Below are 21,221 nucleotides of genomic sequence, written 5' to 3'. Positions count from 1 at the left end.
TTTAGCAAGTTCTTCCTAATTTTTTAAATTCTGTCAAAATACTTATGAATGTGTGTGCAATGTAAATGTAGCACAATACTAGTTTTCCCTCATAGCATGTTGGTCATTTGGAATAAATTGTTACTCTAACTTATTTGCAGAGAAGACACGGTAAACTAGTGTATTTAACTTGTGTATTTAACTTGTGCATTTAACTATCTGTTGACAAGTCCCACTAACAGGGACAGTTTTACATTAACTTTTTTAGCATCACACAAGCATGGTGGGTCTTTCAGTGATGACCTGGACTGGCGTGCATGCATGACATCACATGTGACAGTCGCATTATTGTGCATAACTTGAAGCATTATTATTCTTCTCTTTGACTGTCTGTGTAAGTTTATGAAAAAGCAAACATTTGCATAAGATCACTATTTTGAAAATGAAAATACCTGGACACTACTTTTAAACAGACTGCCTACAATCCGGAATATCTCCTGAAATGGTAGTGCCTGTGGAAAGATATTGTCTCAGTATGATAGAAGCAAGCATTGTTTTACTCCTTAAATAAGAAATTATATTTATGAATACAGTTTAAACTCGATATAATGAAATGATGATCACGCTCGAATTATTTTGTTAAATCGGGATGTTCGTAAAATCGAGAAATAAATTTTTGGGTCCTTCGAAATATAAGATTGTAATGTAGTGACAGGCAAAGGCTACCATGGCATTGTATTTGCCGCTAATCCAACCATCTGTTGCACAAACCATAAAATAATGAAAGCAACCAGTGCTGCCACTACCAAGGCGGTGTTGAATCTGCTCTTCCTTGCATGGGCGCAGTGTGCAGCCTCATAAAAATGAAGCTATAGCCGTGACTAGGGCACCTAGATGTTTTAACACGATAGCTTTAGAGCGCGCGCTTGAAGAAAAGACCATCTGTGTCAAGATCTCAAAGAAATCACCGCGTTTTTTTTTGCTAATTTATTCCAGGAAAAACTTCATTAAATTCAGTTTGGCCAAGTTAGTTTCGTTAATTCGGGTTGATGACAACATTGAATCCAATGGGTACCTGCAGGAGAATGGAAATTTCTTCGTTAGATTGGGAACTTCATAAAATTGGGTTTCGTTAGATCAAGTTTTGGCTGTATACACAGAAAGTCTAATATTACGTATCAGTTGATTGATATGCACAGGTGAAAAATTGCAACCAAGAAAGTGGTTGTTTCATGTAACATGGTATAACGACCATCTGGTTATATATGTGGCCTCTAATTTATAATTTTTGTTTGTGTAACTTCAGGAAGTTTATGCTGAAAAATGGCACTGCTTTTGCACAGTGCCTTGTTACATAGTTTACTTTTTTTATGCTTATCATGCACATCATAGAACTCACTATCGCATTCATGGAATTACACACTTCAAATTTGCTTCTCTTCCCTCTCCATTATTGAGTAGGTTAGGACTGCTCTTTTGGCCATAGAGGTACAATTATTTTGGTGCTGCTTTAACTTGGGGAAGAAACAGGTTGGCAAATAAGTGCCATTGAAATTCATTGAAGATATGGTTGAGCATTCAATGTTTTTGGATTTTTAAAAATTGTCCACAGTCAATCCTGTGTATTTTCAACGCTATAAGTTCATCAAATCAAGTGCTGCATGATGTTCAACCTGTATTTTGTAACATTGCAGATACTGAAGCTAGGAAGTGCAGAAGCTTTTCTCCAAAAGGCAATAAATCCTCCCTCTTCTGAGGCATTACATCTTTCTCTTCAGTTCCTAATTACACTGGCAAGTATATTTCTTTTAAACCAGCTTTTTCCAAATGCCTGTTTACCACAGCTGCTGTTTCTCTAGTTTTCTAGATTTCTGTTGTAGCTAAAATATATGCTACTTTAGCAAAGTGCAGAAGAGTGAGAAGCTGAGAAATATGAACCCAGAAAAGTTAGGCTAAGACAAGTAATGGAATACATTTCTGTAAATAATGAAGCCATTAAAGGAGTAAAGCAAGTGTTAAGGCAGTGCAACAGATATCACTGAACATGTGTGTTTGCTTCCTGCGCACATGCACTGTTTGGTGCTGCCATTAAAAAGCAAACATTAAGTGCAGAAAGCAAATATATCATTGCAAGCATTTTATTGCCACCCTATGCACTCTGTACCTGTCCCTGGACAGCAGATACAGTAATACCCATGCCGCACAGGCAAGGTTAATGCCATTAAAAGTGTGAGACCTTAAGTTTATTATTACCATTATATTTCAGTCACTGCTACATGTGCATACTTAATTACATTAAACATTGCGCTGGTGATAGCTGCAGTGAAACAGTTAAGTTTATGCCAATCGTAATACAATAAAAACAGTTGTCTAGGGAGTGAATGTTTAAGAAATGGCATGAGAAACATTCATAGGCGTATTTTGTGTAGTTTACTTCAGGAATGTCATTGTTGCACCCAGCCGTAAACTGTTTGAAGCCGAAGCTAGCTCGATGGCCAATCCATAGCGTAGCCAAAACATTAAAATTGGAAAAATGGTGCTCACAGCTTTAAAGCTTTCAAGCAGCGATCCTGAAGAATTTGACCGTCTGCTCCAGTTTGTTTTGGCATACATGCTTCTTCAAGCCAAACATTGTCGAAAAATTCCAAGGCAAGGAGTCGCCACCGTGCAATCGAACATCTTCTCCTGGCTAACACGCTCACGATTAGTGCTGCAGCCTTGTGTAGTGGCAAGGTCGCCTGCTGATCTCTACGAAAATAAAGAGCTCCTTTTAAAGAAAGTGAAGAATATATTAGTTGTTTTTATCTGCAAGTTCACTTAATATTGTCAGAATGTGGTCACTGCGGCCATGGCGGGAACATTGGAAATGAGAGTACGCATTCGACGGCCAAGTGAGTTGTAAGAACGCACTATGCTGTGAAAAGAAGAGCTATTTTTAAAAGAAAGTGAAGAATATATTAATTGTTCTTCACTAAGAATTCATTCAGCCTCGTCAAAATATGGAGACATTGGGAACGAGAGTACACATTTGATGGCCAAGTGAGTTACGAGAACGCACTACGTCACGAATGGCATTAAGCTTTAATACCACTAAGCATGTCCGTGTGGCACCCCGCGAATGACATTAAAGTTTAAGGCATTAGCAAGTTAATGTCGTTTTCTGTGCCCGTGTGGCACGTTTATTAGACAGGTTTCAGCGTAAACAGTTTTGTGTGTAATGGTGCAGACAGATGTGTAGCATCGAAAGCTGTGCGTACAGGCAGACTTGATGAAATGTGCACAGGGAATAAAATAAGTATGAAAGAATATATTTTGATGTGCCATTCAGTTTGGGTGTTGCGCTGATACTGTTAACTTACAGATGTACAGTTTTGTACAAAAATGGTACCTCACAATCTTAAGTAATAATTAAACATTGAAGATGCTTTACTTTGTTTCCCACTGCTTGCATTTCATTCTTGCCTGCCTACACAGTAGGGAACGAAATATCTTGCTGAACAATGCTGAATTTCTTAACAGGCTATACTTGCAGACCTTGCATCTGGCAGATGTAGCCTAAAGCACCAGCTGGAAGAGCTGCAATGGGTGATATGTTGCCAGCTCTGCACCTATAGACACTGACAAAACTCACCGAGTCAGTCTTTCACAGAATCTATGATCCATAAACTTCTGTCTCCAACTGTGCATATGACAGGGCAGAAAAAAAAAAGTTAGATGCTCACGGTTAGCCTTTGCAATAAACATTCTAATGTTTATTCCACATCCTATGGATGTCACCGTTGTTTGAAACTAATGTTAATGCTTGTGCAGAAAGCCCTAAATGAAGATGAGACTTTGACTCCTCTGGGCTACCACTTGGCCAAGCTGCCCTTGGATCCTCAGACGGGCAAGATGATCATCATGGCATCCATCTTCTCCTGCCTTGACCCCATTCTCACTGTGGCTGCAAGTTTGAGTTTCAAGGATGCCTTTATGGTGCCACTGGTGAGTTCAAGACACTGCTTGTGATCTGAAGCATGAGTAAAACACTGCTGCTTAGCACGCTGATGACCGACATAGTGTTTTGGTTCAGTGCGATATCATGTGTAATGATAGATTTACTTTGTGCTGTAAAATGTTCCCCTCAGCCCATGCAACACCAGCAGTGATTGGCCTGGGGTGAAACCATTAGAAGAAATGAGTGTTACTAATGCTTTTTTATTTTTTCTTGTTGGCTCTAGGAGGAGGGCTAATCTGTGAGACTACTGTACTTACTTGTGTCTAACGTGCCCTCGATTGTAGCATGCACTCGTTTTCTGTGACAAAAAAAAAAAAAAAGCCCTTGATTGTAATGCGCACCCATTCGCCTTGCGATAAATAAAAAAAGTCGCAGTTTCGCACAAAGGCGAAGCATTGATTGCGATAGCAAATTAGTAGAAAGCTATACGAAAAGTAAAGATAGGAGTTTTATCGGCCGTATAAGGTTTTAAACATTGGCTTACCAACTAAATAAACAAGCATGGCATCATGAGGGCACAAGCAAATATGATTGCGTCTCACTCGATGACTGCGAAAACTTTATCAAAACGCTAGAGTGAGAAAGTGCGGTAGCAGGAGCGAACGAATTGACCTTTGTGCAGCCTCTCGCTGCAACGTGAACTAAGCGATGAGAACACACTGTGGTGTGCCTAAGTGCGTGAACTGTCTTCATCGCAGATTGCTTTCAAGATAGGGGCCACACGACTGCACCGTATGCAGCAGCTACAGGAGCAGAATGCCTCTCCTGTTTGTGCCAGTCCCGTATGCAAGTTTCAGGAACTCCGAACACCCATGATGCGGCCCGATTTTCGTCCATCTCTCTGATCACTTCCCTTTTAATTGCGGCATTGCATGTTTTCGCAGTCGGCACTTCCAAGCTGATAGAGCAAACGCAGAAAACAGGAAGAAAAAGGTTGTATGAGGCAGCCATTTTAAAATGCCAGTGGTGATATGGTAATGCAGATTTAGGGTCAGGATTGATTGTAATGCGCATGCAGTTTTTGGACCGTTTTATCGGAAAAAAAGTGTGCATTAGATTTGAGTAAATACAATAACTGATAAAATGGAGGAAAAGGGAGAATCTGTTTCTCAATTCTCTGTGATTTGGCCGCAATTTGACTTCTGTTTGTTTCATTTCAGTGAATATGACCTGAATTTTAAGAAAAGTCGGGTCATGTTCAAAACTCTTTAAAGGCATTCATGCTTTCAAACTCAGTCCAGTTGACTTCCGTTAATTTGACCCTGATGTCAACCACAAAACTGATAGAATCACCTGGCTGACCAAGTGAAACAAGGGGCAGAAGAATGCCGAAACACACCATTGATTCATTCAGCACTATTTACACGATTCTAACATGCCCCTAAATCGACTGTGCAACTTCTTTTCATGGGTTCAAAGCAGAAAACTAATGTAGAAACAACATTAGAGCTCCTAAAAAAGTATAAATGTAATGCGAATAGATTCATTAGAAAGAAAAATGTAATGTTCCTCTGATCATGTCGACAAGAACGAAATGAAACTGGCAAAATTTACTTTCACATAATAGAAATTTATTTACATTAAATGTCCGTCATTATCGCTCTCAGACAAAACTTGATTGCTGTCTATGAACCACAACACATTGTCCTCCGTTAGGTATGACGCATGACGTATGACGTATGACGCAATCTAATGCATTTATCAAATGACTCCTTCACAATCACAAAGGGGGTGGAGTGGTGGCCCACACCTAGACTAACCAGTTAGTATAGCTAGTTCATCCTGCAGTGCATGCAATTCTCTGAAAAGCTCAACAGATGCGACATGACTGGTTGTTGCTAGCTTAGCATGTAAAAAGCTTTATCTTTTGAATGAGCTTTTGTAATCAAAGACTGAAACCAGCACATCGTCATTCTGCTATGCGAGAACTTGTTCTGTTGCCATCTTGTGATGACAGTGGCAATGAAGCTGACAAGGCTGGCTCAGACGGTAGGCTGTTACAAATGCAGCTTTGGTTTCATATTCAATTACATCGCTCAGGCAGTTCTTGAACCAATTTTCTGGGGAAAGAAAGGTGTGCGTTAGAATCTGGTCAGTACAGTATTCATTTGCTGTGAGCTACTGTTTTCACTTGAAAATCTTCCTAGGGCAGGCTGGAAATGGGCGTTTTTGGCAGGAGATATTGATTTGATTTCGACTCATTCACTGGTCCTTAAGAGTTGCCAAGACAGACACTGCTCCTATTCTGGTCAGACACTTGCATATTGATCACTCAAGTTCGAATCAATTGGTGAAGGCCAATGTCAGGGTAGAAATAACGAAAGTTCTGGCATATAGAAATGTATGGGTGCAGCTGAGATTTTCAGTTGGGAATGAAATAACCGAAAAATTGAATTAACCGGAGTCGAATTAATGGATGTCTCTTGTATAAGTTTAACTAAGGTTTCATGTGCTGTGGAGGTTAAATTAATGGAAGTTTAGTACATGAAGTCCAACTGTAAACATGTGCGGCTAGCCACCAGCTGCTGGTGCTGGGGGTTTTAACAACCTATAACAACGTAAGCTGACAAGAATGAGACTGTCTGTACTGTATTGTTGGCTAGACAGTATTCACTTAGAGGCTTGAGATGCTACATTAGTGTATAGAGGTCTGAGCATAATGTGTTCAGATTATTTCTTTCTTTCTTTCTTTGCTCTCTTCACCAGGGAAAGGAGAGGCTTGTGGATGAAGCAAAGAAGCGGTTTGCTGGAAACACCAAAAGTGACCACATCATGCTTGTCAATGTTTTTTCAGTGAGCAAATTGATTTTACCTTTTGTGGTGTCCACATTTATTAATGTGTTCTAGACACTCATGCATAAGTACAATGGTGTCTGTTGTAAATATGCAAGTTGATTAAAAATTTCTTTTTCTTGCTTTCTTCTTTGTAGCAATGGGAAGAAGCAGTAAAAAAGCGTGATGGCAACGAGTTCTGCTATGCAAACTTTCTCTCATGGAACACACTCAAGGTTACTATTTTGTGAATTTATTCCTTAAAAGGTGCTCAGCTCACGAAAGGCTGCATGTGTTTAATGGTGTAAAAAGACAAAGAAGGCAAAACAACTCCAACATCCAGTTAATTAATGCCTTTGCACCTGACATAGCATTACGAGAAAGCTTTAGCTCGAGGCCAACTCTCATATTACTTTTTAAATACATGTAAAATGTACAAATGCTCTCATGAGACAACCACCAGACCGATTCGAGTAAAATTTGTTGCATTTGAGAAGAAGTTTAAATTCTCTTCACAAAAGTTGCTACAAATCGGTAAGTTAAAAAAAAATACTGAAGCACGAAGTTTACAAACCTGCAGCTCTGCAACAAGAACAGATATCGCAGTTCTGAAAACTGCATCAGTTTGAACATCTCAAGCAGACAGATATAAGGAGTTTTCCGCTTATGGGAATCTTCTCTATTTAAAATAGTTGCCAGTATTTATCTCTTTGTTTCGATTGCACATTTGAAATTTATATTCCGTCGATCTCTTTCAGATGCTGTCAAATATGCGACAGCAGTTTGCCGAGTACTTGCACGAGTTGAACTTCATAGGCTCACAGGACATCAAGGCCCGAGAGTACAACCAAAATTCAGGTCTGATAACCAATGCTGCTCTTTTATTTGTTCATAAGTGGTTCAAGCATGAACTCAAAGCTTAATGTCAATATTGAAAAATTCACTACATTTTTACCTTTAAGGACAAAAGTTGGAAAACGAAATATGAAGGATGATGCATGTATGCTTAAATTTTGTAGAAATGCTTGCATTGATGAGCTGTGGCAAATAAGGTACCACAAAAGCAGTTTAAAAAAAAGTGGATGCATAATATGCATGATGAAATTTCTGAGAAGCAAAGAAGAAAGGGTCATTTGATGTAGCCAAACAAGAAATGTTCAAGGAGACATTAACTGATCCTTTGAGAAAGAACCTCAAGTGAATCAGCTCTTACATAGGTCAAACAAGGTTTTTGACTGCTATGCACTATAGTTTTGTTATCCTCCCCTTGAACATCTACCCTTACTGGTTTTGACAAGCACCATGTACTTTTCAGTAGGTACAAATGCAACAAGCTGTCTATGTTGCTCTGTTGACCATTTACAACTATGCAGTATGTCCAGAAAGTTTGCGACTACATTAAATTTCTTATAAGTTTGAGCCTTATGCTAATCATTTCAGTGACAGGATCATTATCATGAAAGATGAGAAAGGAATATTCTTTTTTGTCACGCATGTGATAGCAGATGGCTATGCTATTTATGCATATTACGAATGCCTTAAGTGGAAGGACAGCTTTCAATTCGTCAACCTGCTCGATTGGCCGTCTGGTACAAAGTGTTTCAATGCCATCCAACTTTCTCCTGGGTGGCTGGTTGAAGGAACAAGTTTATAGATCGAAGCAGTACTTCATGAATACTCACTGCGGTGGCTACAGTATCCTGATGCTCAGCAGGAGGTTGTGGGTTAAATTCGTGGCCATGGTGGCCGCATTCCAATGGAGACAAAATGAAAAAGCCACTGCTGAAATTTAGGCACAGGTAAATGGAACTCATTCAGGCTCACACAAATGATATATTTTGCTTAATGCTCACTTGGACTCAAACTCGCCAAAATTTTACTCGGCAATGCCTATTCAGACTCAGAAAAATTCTACTGGGCTGTGCTCACCCGTACTCACTCACCGGAATCAGACTCGGGCAGGTCCACTTAGACCACAAGCCATAGCCGAAAAGTTTTAATTTTTTCTGGGGGGCGGGGGGAGGGGTGGCAGTGCTGAGGCCCGGCCAGCTGTCTGAACCCCATGTGTATTTATATATATATATATATAACCTAGAATAGCAGTTGCACTTGAAGAAACTTCGTGTGACCTCGAACAATTGTTCACTGAAGTGACGGCCTGATAGTAGTATATACAAGACCTCATAGTAGAAGACAGTTCAATATCACAGCCTGAGTCCTCTCGCCCCACCAAGAATATGGCGTCTCTCGGTAGTGTAATCTTCCTTCGTGAAATTGTTTTATACTTTGCTATCACTAATACTGCTTTCCCTTTCTGGAGAAACTGCAGCATCTCTCTCTTGTTCTTTCTGTGAGTCCGAGTATAAGCACTGCTTGGTTACTTACTGCTTAGTTGGGTGGCCCAACTATCATGCACCAAGACCTAAAGAAAGAGCAGCTGCATTACTTGAAGGAAACTAGTGCATATTGTTTCCTGTACAGTGGAGAAGCCGCCAGTAATTATTTTGTTACTCTGATTTAACTAGGTAATTATAATGAATTATCTAACTCGAGAAGTACTGTCGTCATTATCAAAGTGTCAACGAGGAATTTGTAGGCACCCCCAAATGACATCTAACTGTGGTATTTTCAGTGACATACTAATCGCGTACAATTTTTTTCCGACTGGTAGAGAAACCCCATGAAAAATACCACATGACTGCATTCCCACCCACATCATAAAGCAGCACCCCAAAATAATTTGTTTGAAAGCGATTGCTTTATCTGTCGCAAACCCAAAGAGACAGCGCATTACCTTGATAATGGTACGAAAGAAGCACCAACAGTGGGTTTCTTGGCTTTGCAGCTATTCCTTCATCTCATTTCTATGTCACACTTATTATCCGTATCTCAAGGCCGACTGATCACATTGATAACGAAAGTCCCTTCATAACACGGCTGAAGTGCTGCTATGACCACACACGAAATGCAAAAAGCAATGGAATAGGCATAGAATGTTTCAAAATCTCGTCTCTGCTCACACTGCATTGAAAGAGTGCGCATGCAGCTATATTTCACGCCAGAAACTTGCTTCATACTAAACACAAATTAAAGTGAAGGTTTTATTTTTCATTAGAGTGTATACGTGCTGTAAAAGCAGGTTCGTGGCAAAAAATAAAAGTGAAATAAACACACATGCACACAAATATCTTTTTTCTGGGGTTTGTATTTGAATGATGAGTAAGCATTTCGTGTACTGTTGTAGTGTTTTGTGGTAGTATGCTGGTGTGTTTCGTATAATTGTAAGAGCGACCAGGAAAGAACCGTGAAACGGAGAAGCATGGTTGTAACACCGAACTTGTTAAGTGAGACCTGTATGAGACGACGCAAAAGAGGCGAGTAGAAGCAATGTTTGCCGGTGTCATAGATAGCTGCAGTGGATGTGGACGTGGGATGAAATGACGAGGGAGATGTAGCAAATGAGGGAAATGTATGCAACATTTATTAGGTACACTGAACCATTATGAACCTTGATCAACTGTGCTCTGGCAGTGGCTACGTCTGGCACAGTGGTGCGGCCCTTATCTTGAAAGCGATCTGCGAAAGCGACAGAGTGCGGCGTATGCTGAGAGCTTTGTGAGTGCTGTGTTCTGGCGACTTCATTGGTGTTGAAGCGAGAGGCAGTATGAAGGTGAATTCACTTGCTGCTGCGGGTGCTCTGTTGAAAGCGCTCGTCTTACAGGACAGATGGGAGGGACGATTTTTTCCGTTGGTAAGTATAGAAATGCTTGTGTATTTGAAACCATCAGATTTCGGTGTGCCCTTATTATCTGTGAATTCGTAAGTGCCGTTAAACACCAGCTGCTGCCTAGAGGAGTGCTTGAATAGATGTCATGCTGCAGCTACGCAGTACTGAGTCCACTCTATCACATTCTCTGTGGCTTTCTTGATGACTGACGCTGGAATTGTATGGCAGACATCCGTTATCCTTGCCTTGGGTGCACTTGATGTCTGTCTGAATCATTTAAACATGATCTTTCACACAACCCTAAAGAAAGAAATCGAGTGGAGAGAGATCAGGTGACCTAGCCGGCCACTTTACAGGCCTGTGCCTTCTAACCTGTTGCGCATGAAAAGTCGCATCCAGCCAGTATCGTGCTCGGCTTCTGCTGTGGGCTGGTGTCCCATCTTGCTGATACCACAAAAGTGGAAGGTACCCACCGTGGTTGCTCAGTGGCTATGGTGTTGGGCTGCTGAGCACGAGGTCGCGGGATCGAATCCCGGCCACGGCGGCCGCATTTCGATGGGGGCGAAATGCGAAAACACCCGTGTGCTTAGATTTAGGTGCACGTTAAAGAACCCCAGGTGGTCGAAATTTCCGGAGTCCTCCACTACGGCGTGCCTCATAATCAGAAAGTGGTTTTGGCACGTAGAACCCCAAATATTATTACGTATTATTAAAAGTGGAAGGCGTGACAGTGAGACTTTGCTGAGACACTCATCCACCACTCATTCAAGGATTTCGTCCACCGTAACGCTGTCCAGTCAGTGTGTGACTGAAGAAGATGGGACTGATTTTAGCACCGATGTAAATTCCGAACCACACATTGAACAACCACTGGTACTGGTGCCAAGTGTGCTTTACCCAGTGTGGATTGGAGTCATTCCAATAGTGTGCAATATGCAAATTTACCTGGTCGTTTCTGCAAAAATTGACTTCATCTGTCCATATGATGTTGCTCAAAAAGTCCGGTGACTCATCATCTTTTGTAAGGACCCGATTCGAGAAATCTAGACGGTTCTGCTGGTCCCTATCTTCGAAGTATTGGTGCAGGTTAAGGTGATGCAGGTGAAAGGCTGAATCATTCAGAAACTTCCAAGCTGATGACTTGGAAATTGGTACCTGGGCGGCCACATCCTGCATGTTAGCATGAGGGTTTGAGGCCATAAATGTGAGAACATTCATGCATAGGCTAGGACTCAAAGACGGTGTCCTCCATCGCTGTTTTTGGAAGCTGCCGGATTGTCTCGGGTTTCCTCATTTCTGATAATAGTCGATGCGTTTGGTGTACTGGCACTCTTCAGTGACTGATACATATTTGCGGCCTTCCTTTTGTTGCCATTTGCAGCTCGCAAGGCAAGGATCATGTTTTTCTTCTGCTCTTTAGAGAAAGACATGGTGACTGGGACAAAACAAAATGCACCTTTAAGCTTTTGCACTGATGTTGTCAATTCGCTTTTGTGGTGATAGGTTTTGTTGCAAAAAGAAAAAAAAAAGATCTGTGTACTTTAGCTACACAAAGACAACAGCTTTCACAGCTTGTTTCCAACTAACACCTAACGGAACGTGTTACTTCAGCCAGTGCGTGGCAGGTAAGGAACTAGGTCGATCACGACGTTTTTCTTTATTTCCTTTATTTTGTTGTGGCAAGTTGCATTCACAGACAGCGAAGAAAATGAGTTTTATCACGCAATGCCCGGTCTGTATACTTTTGCTCATGGGCATACATTGTGCCTCAGGAGTGCAGTGTATATGTAATGTTGTAATACGTTTGGATGCACAAAACACGTGTTGAAACACGACACATAGAAAAAGCAGATCTCACATGCCAGTTGCCATGACAGTTACTATGCGTGCACTCGGAAGTTTACGGCATTCATTCATTGCCGCAATGTTATGTTTATAAGAATACACGCTGCTGCAATTGTTGGTTTTACTATTTTACTACTCGAGAGCACTATTCCATCTACTCACTGTGTACCCTGGCATGTGTGTTTTGTGGTCTATCAAGTTATGCCAACAAGCTTCCCTTTCTTCATTTTACAGCTTGTCTTTAACTCGCTTGACCTAGTTATTGTTAAATTGCATAGGGAAAAAGGAAAGGGTGGAAATTTACCGAGTTGTCCTCCTGGTTTAAAAGTAGAAAGTGATGAAACAATAAGACTTATGAAATCATCGTAAACTTGAAAAACAACCAAAACTCTTCATCTTTTAAATTGCTGTTTTGTTTGTACATGCACTTATATGTTCACCTATTGCTCTCTCGTGAACACTGCTGCAGTGTTGCAGCAAAACCCGGGTCTAATCTCTTCTCGTATTTCCAACTGCCCAAATGCCCTGCCTATGTATTGCCTTGTAGAGGGGCTTCAAGCAAGCTGTAGTGAAGTGCTGCTCAAAGGTTGAAGAAAGATGTATATCGGACACTTCCCTTTGGCGCATAGGTTGTCAAAACAAGCGGAACTCGCTTACACTCACAAAATAAATATTTTTTTTTTTTGCTTAGGGCTCACTCAGACTCAGACTTGCCAAAATTCTACTCAGCCAGACTCATTTTCACTCAGACTCACCATAATTACTTATACCAAAATGGAAAAAACTTGCCTGTAATTTTTCTTTTTAAAGTGAAGCTTTCTTTGTCTCTTCTTCCGACTTTCCGAGCGCTGCTGCTGTGGTCTTGCTCACGCATGCCACTGGGTTTCCTGCAACACCAACAGAATGCTCTTGCCTCCGTGCATCCCGGTTAGCATGGTGGCGGCGGCGTTTCACAGTTTGTGCGTATGACACGTGCTGTGCTTGCTTTCCTGTGCAACAAGAATGCAGTTGCTGGGCTGTGGAGGTCTCGTGCTGGGCTCTGATAGTGTAAACATTACAATTATCCATAGCCTGCTTAGAGCTGGCCTCTCAACAGCGTGCTAGCCATGTATGCAGAAAGAGCACGTAAATATGCACCATCAAAATGGCTCCAAAGTGTGCACTCAGCGTCGAGGACACCCAGTCTCGAAAGAAGCACCGCGCAAAACACGAGTGTCTTTGCTATGCAGTGAAACATGGTGCAGACTGCGAATGTGTGTATACAATGTATACATACAATTATAACAATTAATTGAATTATGTACAGCCCTATAGTTCAATTAAAGTTTAATGCTTCTGCCACAATGCAATGTGCCATGTGTGGCTATGATAATGCTCAACCCCCTCAGACATTATGAACGATGACTAACAACAAGCAAATATGTCTCCCTGTGTGTTCTGTGGACTACGTAGACAAACAGCTGTGGTGCACGCAAAGTAATGTTTAACATCAACTCACCACTCTCGTATTGGACTTAACGCTGAAGAAATTGCACATTCGCCGCCAACATTACCACTAATTGTCTGTCAAAGTAAACAGCATACAAAGCTTCATTTACATCGATTGCCATAGTGCATGGGATTTGCAAATTTTTATTATTGGAGGTTTAAAATAAGCACCAACTTTGGAGACACCCTCCAGCTGAAGCCTATGCCATGACCTGAATTTATTTGATTTTCATGCAGATAACTTGAAAGTCTTGCAAGCTGTCATCTGTGCCGGTCTGTATCCAAATGTTGCCAAGGGCCAGTTCAAAAATAAAAGGTTGGTAAAGGTGTCTAAAGTTTTTTTTTTATCGTTTTGCACTCTGTTGGATGTTTGAGCTATCGAAAATGCAAATTTGTAGGAAGACTGAGCTTGGGAAGATATTACCTAATCCACTGTTGTATTAGGATGTTGCATTATGTGGCGGTTCTCAAGGTGTGGACAGCAATGCTTTGCTCATGCAGGCTGTCAGTGCATTCACCAAGAAATGTATGGTTTCTGAAATAATACGTATTAAGTGTTATGTCAGCAAAAAATTCACTGACAATTACAGCACTTCCTAATGTGAAATTTGAGCGCAGCTCTTTCTGTGTTTTCTTTTCATGGATCAGTATTTTTTATTATGATTATATTGGTACGTACACAGATTATATTAGGAAGAGAACACTGTGAGTAGTGCGCTTTGTTTCCATACAGACAATGCGATGCACGCCACTCTGGTGCTATATTGTAGCCATCACCACGGCATAGCCCATCTTGCGCAGCACTATGCTTTTCTACTAACGATGAGAACAGCCTTTCGTCGCCGGGAAATCGTGCCACCAATGTCAGCGGTGATGACATCCAAGGGAGCGTAACATCGAGCCTTACTTGTGTAGCTGTTCGCCATCACCTCTTGCAAGAACAGTGATCTCCGTCACACACGCTGGTACCACAGACTGATGCTGCCACAGATGAACGTAGCACTCCTCCCTTATGCTTCCTGCCCCCCCCCCCTCGGAGGTGCAAATAATATCGCCCATCTGGCTGCGGCGGCTGTGGCCACTCGCAACTCAGCACATGCGCAGGCCGTCTCCCCTTCGCTCCTTCGCCGCCTCATGCTTTCACTGTAGTGCCCTCCTCCACATTCCTCCTCGCGCACCCTTTCCCACTGCACTCCAAGTTCGCTTTCATATTTTGCTGTGCTCGTTCGCTCGGTCACACCGCCGAGATATGGTGCCGATGCTCAACACAGGAACAGGTGCCTAAAAGCTGCGTTCTAAAACCGTGACATGGGAGCTATACATTCTTTTCTTTTGTAGTAGCTTGATAATGCTGAAAAGTTATGCTGTGAAAAACATATTTGTAATATTACACTATTATATCTCCTACTGCCAACATCCTCATAACCAATGTCTTGATGTGCTAAATACTTTTTTAAACAGAATTTGATGCTTTCTTTTGAAGGTCTGCAAATATTAAGCATTCCATTTTTGCTTTTACAGACTCATGAGGTGCTCCACGAAGACTGACGCAAAGGCTGCACTACATCCGAAGTCTGTGAATGTAGCTCAGTGCGGCTTTGACACTCAGTGGTTTGTGTATTATACGAAAATTCGGTCGACAAAGGTAAGTACTCCATAGCTATTGACAGTGGCATACATGTCCTCGTCTTGAATGCCAGCAGTAGCTCGCCCACGTTAAAGAGCATTCCTTGTGCATTAAGTTGTTTTGCTAGCTGTCATAAGCAGTTTGTAATTATTCTACAGTGCATTATCCTCATGTGTGCCCACCAGAATACTTGCCTTCACAGTGACCTATGTTTTAAACCTTGTCGGGTTTCTTATGGTACACTATGTCGACTATTATTTGACTTTTAGTCACGTGTAGCTGTAGCAATACTGTGGTTTTCTGAAATAGTAAAGGGGTATGAAAGCATCAGAGATGTTACCAATTTTCTGCGTGAGAACATACTGCTCATGTTAAAAAAATATTTGTAATCTAGGCACGTCCCCACTACATTGTGTGAAGCGAAAATAGAACATTTTGACATTGCAATTGATGCTCATCATCCTTTTGGCTCTCGAAGCCTCTACAGTGTGAAATCAGACCTGGATGTAGGACAATGTATATTTAGAGTGCCGCTCTTCGGCGGCTGTTTCTGCATTGAGCATTGGCACACCTTGGCATAGCCGAACGAACGAGCACAATGAAGGATGAAAGAGCAAACACGGAGTGCAGCGGTGGGTGAAAAATGGCATGAATACTTTGTTTAGCGCAAAACGACACACACAAGAAAGACGACAGGACAAAGCGCCTTGTCCTGTCATCTTTCTTGTGTGTGTCGTTTTGTGCTAAACAAAGTATTCATGGATTCGCACAAACTAGCCCGCCAACGCATTGTGAAAAATTGCAATAGCGAAGAGAGCACGAGGAGGGAAGTGGAGGAGGATTGTGTAGCGGAACCATCAGGCAGAAAGCAGAGGAGGAGGGTATGGCGAAAGTGCAAGAAGAAAAGTGTAGTGTCGCCCAAGCACAGCGTGGCGACGATCGCTATGAGATGGCACCAGTGTAGTGCGCGTCGTCTATTCACTGATGATGCCATTGATAAGGCATATGGCGAGCACATCCACCGATACCATAAATGGAAACAAAGTGCTGCATGAGCGCAGGTTATGCAAGTGCATGCTGTTAATAATACAAATACCGTATTTACTTGCATAATGATCACACTCGCGTAATGATCGCACCCCTGAATTTTGTCGTTAAAATTCCATTTTTTTCTTTCCCATGTAATGATCGCACCCCGAACTTGCCGCAGTGATATGTCATATTGCCAAGTCTAGCTAATGATGATTGCGCTTACCATCTGTCGAATGCTATGCGAACGACTCTTCAAGACGTACCAACTGGTCTGCACGCACCAAACATTCTTAAGCAGATACCCCATTTTACTCCTTTCATCACTTTCCACACTTCCATGAAAAAAAAAAAAAAGCTACAACCAAACTTGCCTTGGCTTTATTATTTGTAGGCTTTATGTAATAGTTGTGGTCAACAACAACAACAACAAAAGGCGCCTTTCGATTCTTCTCGTCTGCACTCGTGGGCACGCAACAAATTGCGAGTGGCAACGATAGTAGCCACGTTTACACTGTTACATTAGAAGTGTACCCTATTCATACGCTGACGCTTGTAACACAGCTAAGATATTCGCCCACACTTAGTGGAAACATGCCGTATTAGGATAGTAGTGAAGACAAATGCCGTAGTTTCCGCAGCATACCCGCCATGTGTTTCTATGTCACTGGCAGCTAAAAAGCACGCCCATCTGTTTCTGTCCTCTCAAAGTGGACGTGGCTACGTTATTGCCACAGACTTGTCGATATTAGCAATATTATTTATTACTGATATGGAAGAAACTGTTTCAATGCACGTAATGTACCCACGAAAGGAAAAAAAAATCGCATTTGGCATGTTTGGCTTTCTCCACTAGCCGCCATTTTTGTTTTGGCATCCTGCACTGTCACAGTGGCAGCCGCCTGTTTGTTTACCTGTTGTCATCCCACAGCAAATGCCGGACGAAAAAAAAAATTTCTTTTCATGGGAAATTTAACCCATGTAATGATCACTCCCATGAATTTGCGGCAATTTTTTTGACAGGACAGTGCGATCATTATGCAAGTAGGTACTGTAGTATGATCTTTATGAACGGTCTGTTTTACAGCCTGTATTTACATACTTGTGGAAGTGAGGCCTTTGTGTGTAATAACATCTGTGACTTGCGTAGCTTGCTTCAGTTGGCAGACCTTGCATGGCTAAAAGATCTCTTCCCGACCTTTGCTGTCTGTTATGGCTTCTGAAATGCTTTGGCTTCCAAGCTGATGAATACATCAATTTCTTTCTTTCTTCATTATGCCTTTTTTTTGGTTCCTTCTTATATTTTTTTGCACTAAAAGTCTGGTTCACAATGACTGTTTAAGCAATATTGTGGCACAAGCAGGGTCTAAAGTGCAGCGCTTTGCTGGTTCTTCCCAGTTCCAGACTCCCAAACAATATGAACATTAGGTACATTTAAGTGAGGCTTTAAATAGTATTGCGCTAGTACTGTGAGTGGTATGGTACTATGATACTGCTGTGCTCGGCACTTTCATTGCAGCTTCATGCAACATGCTCACGCTGGATGAGGATGCCAAGCAAAAAGCACAGGTAGCTGAACGAGTGCATACAAGGAATCTATTGGTAGCGCATGTTTGGCTGTGCCTACAAGTGTTCTTGTGCATTGTGCGGGACTTCAAATTTTTTCATTGTTCTTTTTCAGACGTTCCTGCACGATGTCACTCCAGTCTATCCCATTCCACTTCTGCTCTTTGGAGGCTTTTTCAGGCACAGTGGGGACACTATCACGCTTGATGACTGGATCACTCTTCAGTGCGATGATAATCTCGCAGAACTCATCAAGGTGTGTGCTCTGCAGTGCAATGAGGTTGCTTTGCAAATTTTAATTAGTGGCAGAGTTGCTGCAAGGGCATAATAACATTATGAGTAGTACTCTTAAAGCGCAGCTCTTGGGCTGCTGTTCCTGCGGTGAGCATTGGCATTGATGTAACCGAGCGAACGAGCACAGCGAAAGATGAAAGCGAAAGTGGAGCGCAGTGGGGATGAAAGATGCGAGAAGGAAAGCGGAGAGGTGGGTGTAGCGGCACTTTGAGGCGGAAAGCGGAGGAGGGTGTGCTGAAAGCATCAAAAGAAAAGCGTAGTGCGGCGGCTACAGCAACGAGATGGCACCACAGTAGCGCGTGTCGTCTGGGAGGCCTGTCAGCAGTGGCTGCTGTGAATCGCACCCACGCATCGCCCATGCACTGGCTCTCGTGATCTCCAGATTAGTGAGGCAGTTGCGCCACACTTCGCTCCATTTGCAATATGCCGTACAAACAGATTGTCCACGCCATCTAATATATTGTGAAATAGAAACATATGTAGAGCTGCCCACAAATTTTGCATTCGGGAGTGTCGTAAGGGTCGATGAAATTTTTGTTTTATAAAGAATGCAGGGACTTTGTGAATGCCCTAGTATTAGTGTTCCTTGTTTGCTTCACTGACCTCTCAAATCGCGGCAAATTTTATGGTCAAGAGTTGCACTTTCTTCAGTACGCCACCGACGCCATGCACCATCCAACTATTTGTAGGCCTGCCAGTACTAGAGATATGTGGCCTGCAATAATGCTACAGTTATGTCCTGCATGGTTTCATGTGACTACACAGACTTCAGTCAACATGAGCAATCATCTCTGTGCCTTGTCTAGCTCACAGCACAACTGCAGCCATAAGGCACAATGAGATGGTGCAGCAAGGTTTAGAGTTGACGAACATGTGCACGTGCACAGTTAAAGGTCAACTGCAAATATATTTTTTATAGCATAAAAAGCCTAGTTCAAGATAGTGTAGACACGAGGAACCTCCATGCAAAATTTGATGTTTGAAATACAAGGGAGGTGTCACGAAAAGCTTAAAAAAATTGCCGGTCTTGATACTGAAACTGATAAACACCACCATAGCCGCTCACTGGAAGTGACGCATAAGCTAACGTGCAGCATCTCAACATGACCTTCTCAATATCAAAGACCACACTGCAAAAATGACACGGCCACTACAGGATGCAGCGATGAGCTCTCCCCCAGTGCGAGGTGCCGACTGTGTTCTGATTGTCTCTGTAGTTCTCCAGGTGTGGCTACGGGAGCTAGCTTGAGTGCCCGGCACCCGCAGCAAGCTGAAAAATCTTGGGCATAGCACGCCGAGACTTGCATATAAAACAAATAACTGAATATATATATATAATATAATGTAGTCAAATCTCAATGAACTCGGTAAAATCGGCAATCTGCTTCGTTAAATCGAAATTTCGTTATCTATAAAATCGACCTTTTTGTGCAAATTAGTACAGGCATTGATAATTTTTTCTTGCACGGAAAGGGCCACAAGATTTTCCTAATTATAGGGCAATCAGAAAAAGCAAATCTGAATGAGAAAAAAACAAAAAAACTCATCTTGATGGATTTGAGAGTCGGTGATGAAAGATACGGTTCCATATTGTGTCGGTGATATTTTCGCATCGACAGGACGAAGTGAAGGCAGCCTTGCCTTCCCGTCCATTACGGCCCCGCAGCTGATATGGTTGGCTGCAGTGGGATGACACTATTGTGAAAGCACTGACAGTAGGGAGCAAATGCTTCGTCTGCCTCTCACTTCAACACCTCTCCGTAACTCGAGATTGCACAACCTTTAGTACTAAACGCGTGGGAAGACGGCGCACATGATGCCATGCCATCTTGACATGCCCACTCTTTGCATAAGCAGCTCCAATACATGGAACGCGCTGGCAGCGTTTCCGCTCGGACGCTGACAGCCATGCGCAGTTACAGCCGCGCTAGAAAACAATATGCCCGCCAATCTGCACCCTGCCCCACTTCCTCGTACACGCTTGATAGGGTTACCGCGAGCTTGCTCCCCCCTTTCCCCTTGCTTGTGCGGGAAGACGATGCTCACCAAGTCGTCATCCTTCTTGGCTCATCCTCACACACTTTCACTCGCACCCAAAGGGTACAGTGCATGGGGTTGATAGGATTGTTCGGCTCGAGGTGGCGTTAGGGCAATGAATCAAACAAGCTCATCGATGAATACTTCCAGTTGTAGGAATGAAGGAAAAAGAGCTTATTTAACATTAGTTGCACGGCTCCAGTTACAGAAGCCCACTCCACGCAGGAGCATGTTAAACGTCCGAGTTCACATCAGAACACATCGGCCCTACTGCATAAAAAGTCTCCACCTTTAATACCGTTGTCTTCCTTAGGCGACTCGACTAGGGAATCTGATGACTGAATCACAGCCACTCACAATCGTCGAATCAGTTGTGATACCACGCCCATGCTATTGCAACACTCCGCGGCACCTGCACCTCCAAAGCCTCTGCTCACCTGAAGCATAGAATAGGGGACAGGATAGCAACCTGGGACGGCACGGTCGCCACTGGGCCTTGATAGCATTTGACGTTGGCCCTTTTTATCATTGGTTCAGGCTGTCAGTAGTGGTGGGGGTGGGTGCCTTTTGTGGACCCATCAGCAGTCGGTGTCGTCGCTGCATTGACTTCTTGGTAGGCGCTGATTGATGGGTGGTGGTTGCCTCGTGGCAAACATCTAATTAATGCCTCTGGCCATGTTGAGACGTAACAGGATGTTATTGCACTTGGACTTTATGCACAACATGATGCTGCACCGTTTTGGTGGTCACTCATTGTCACACGGTGTGCGATTTGTGAGGTGCGTTCTCTAGCAGCTGCTTGTAATTCAACCATTTGACCAGCCGCGTCCGTGGAAGTTTCCGTTTATTGTCTCAATATT

General features: G+C 42.5%; 1 protein-coding gene across 1 annotated transcript in view; it reads left to right on the top strand.

Moving 5' to 3' along the window:
• Positions 1-21,221, top strand: part of LOC135904647 (ATP-dependent DNA/RNA helicase DHX36-like) — a 66,135-nt gene that overhangs the window by 43,363 nt on the left and 1,551 nt on the right. Inside the window, exons 17-24 of the mRNA XM_065435514.1 lie at positions 1,674-1,772; positions 3,790-3,963; positions 6,683-6,769; positions 6,907-6,984; positions 7,507-7,606; positions 14,046-14,124; positions 15,330-15,453; positions 18,146-18,286. Of these exons, the coding sequence (XP_065291586.1) occupies positions 1,674-1,772; positions 3,790-3,963; positions 6,683-6,769; positions 6,907-6,984; positions 7,507-7,606; positions 14,046-14,124; positions 15,330-15,453; positions 18,146-18,286 (882 nt within the window). The remainder of the gene's footprint in view (positions 1-1,673; positions 1,773-3,789; positions 3,964-6,682; positions 6,770-6,906; positions 6,985-7,506; positions 7,607-14,045; positions 14,125-15,329; positions 15,454-18,145; positions 18,287-21,221) is intronic.

This window comes from Dermacentor albipictus, chromosome 2 (genome assembly GCF_038994185.2).
Source record: "Dermacentor albipictus isolate Rhodes 1998 colony chromosome 2, USDA_Dalb.pri_finalv2, whole genome shotgun sequence".
NCBI classification, from domain to species: domain Eukaryota; kingdom Metazoa; phylum Arthropoda; class Arachnida; order Ixodida; family Ixodidae; genus Dermacentor; species Dermacentor albipictus.
The sequence above is the reverse complement of the archived record's forward strand: the minus strand, read 5'-3'. Positions and strand labels throughout refer to the sequence as shown.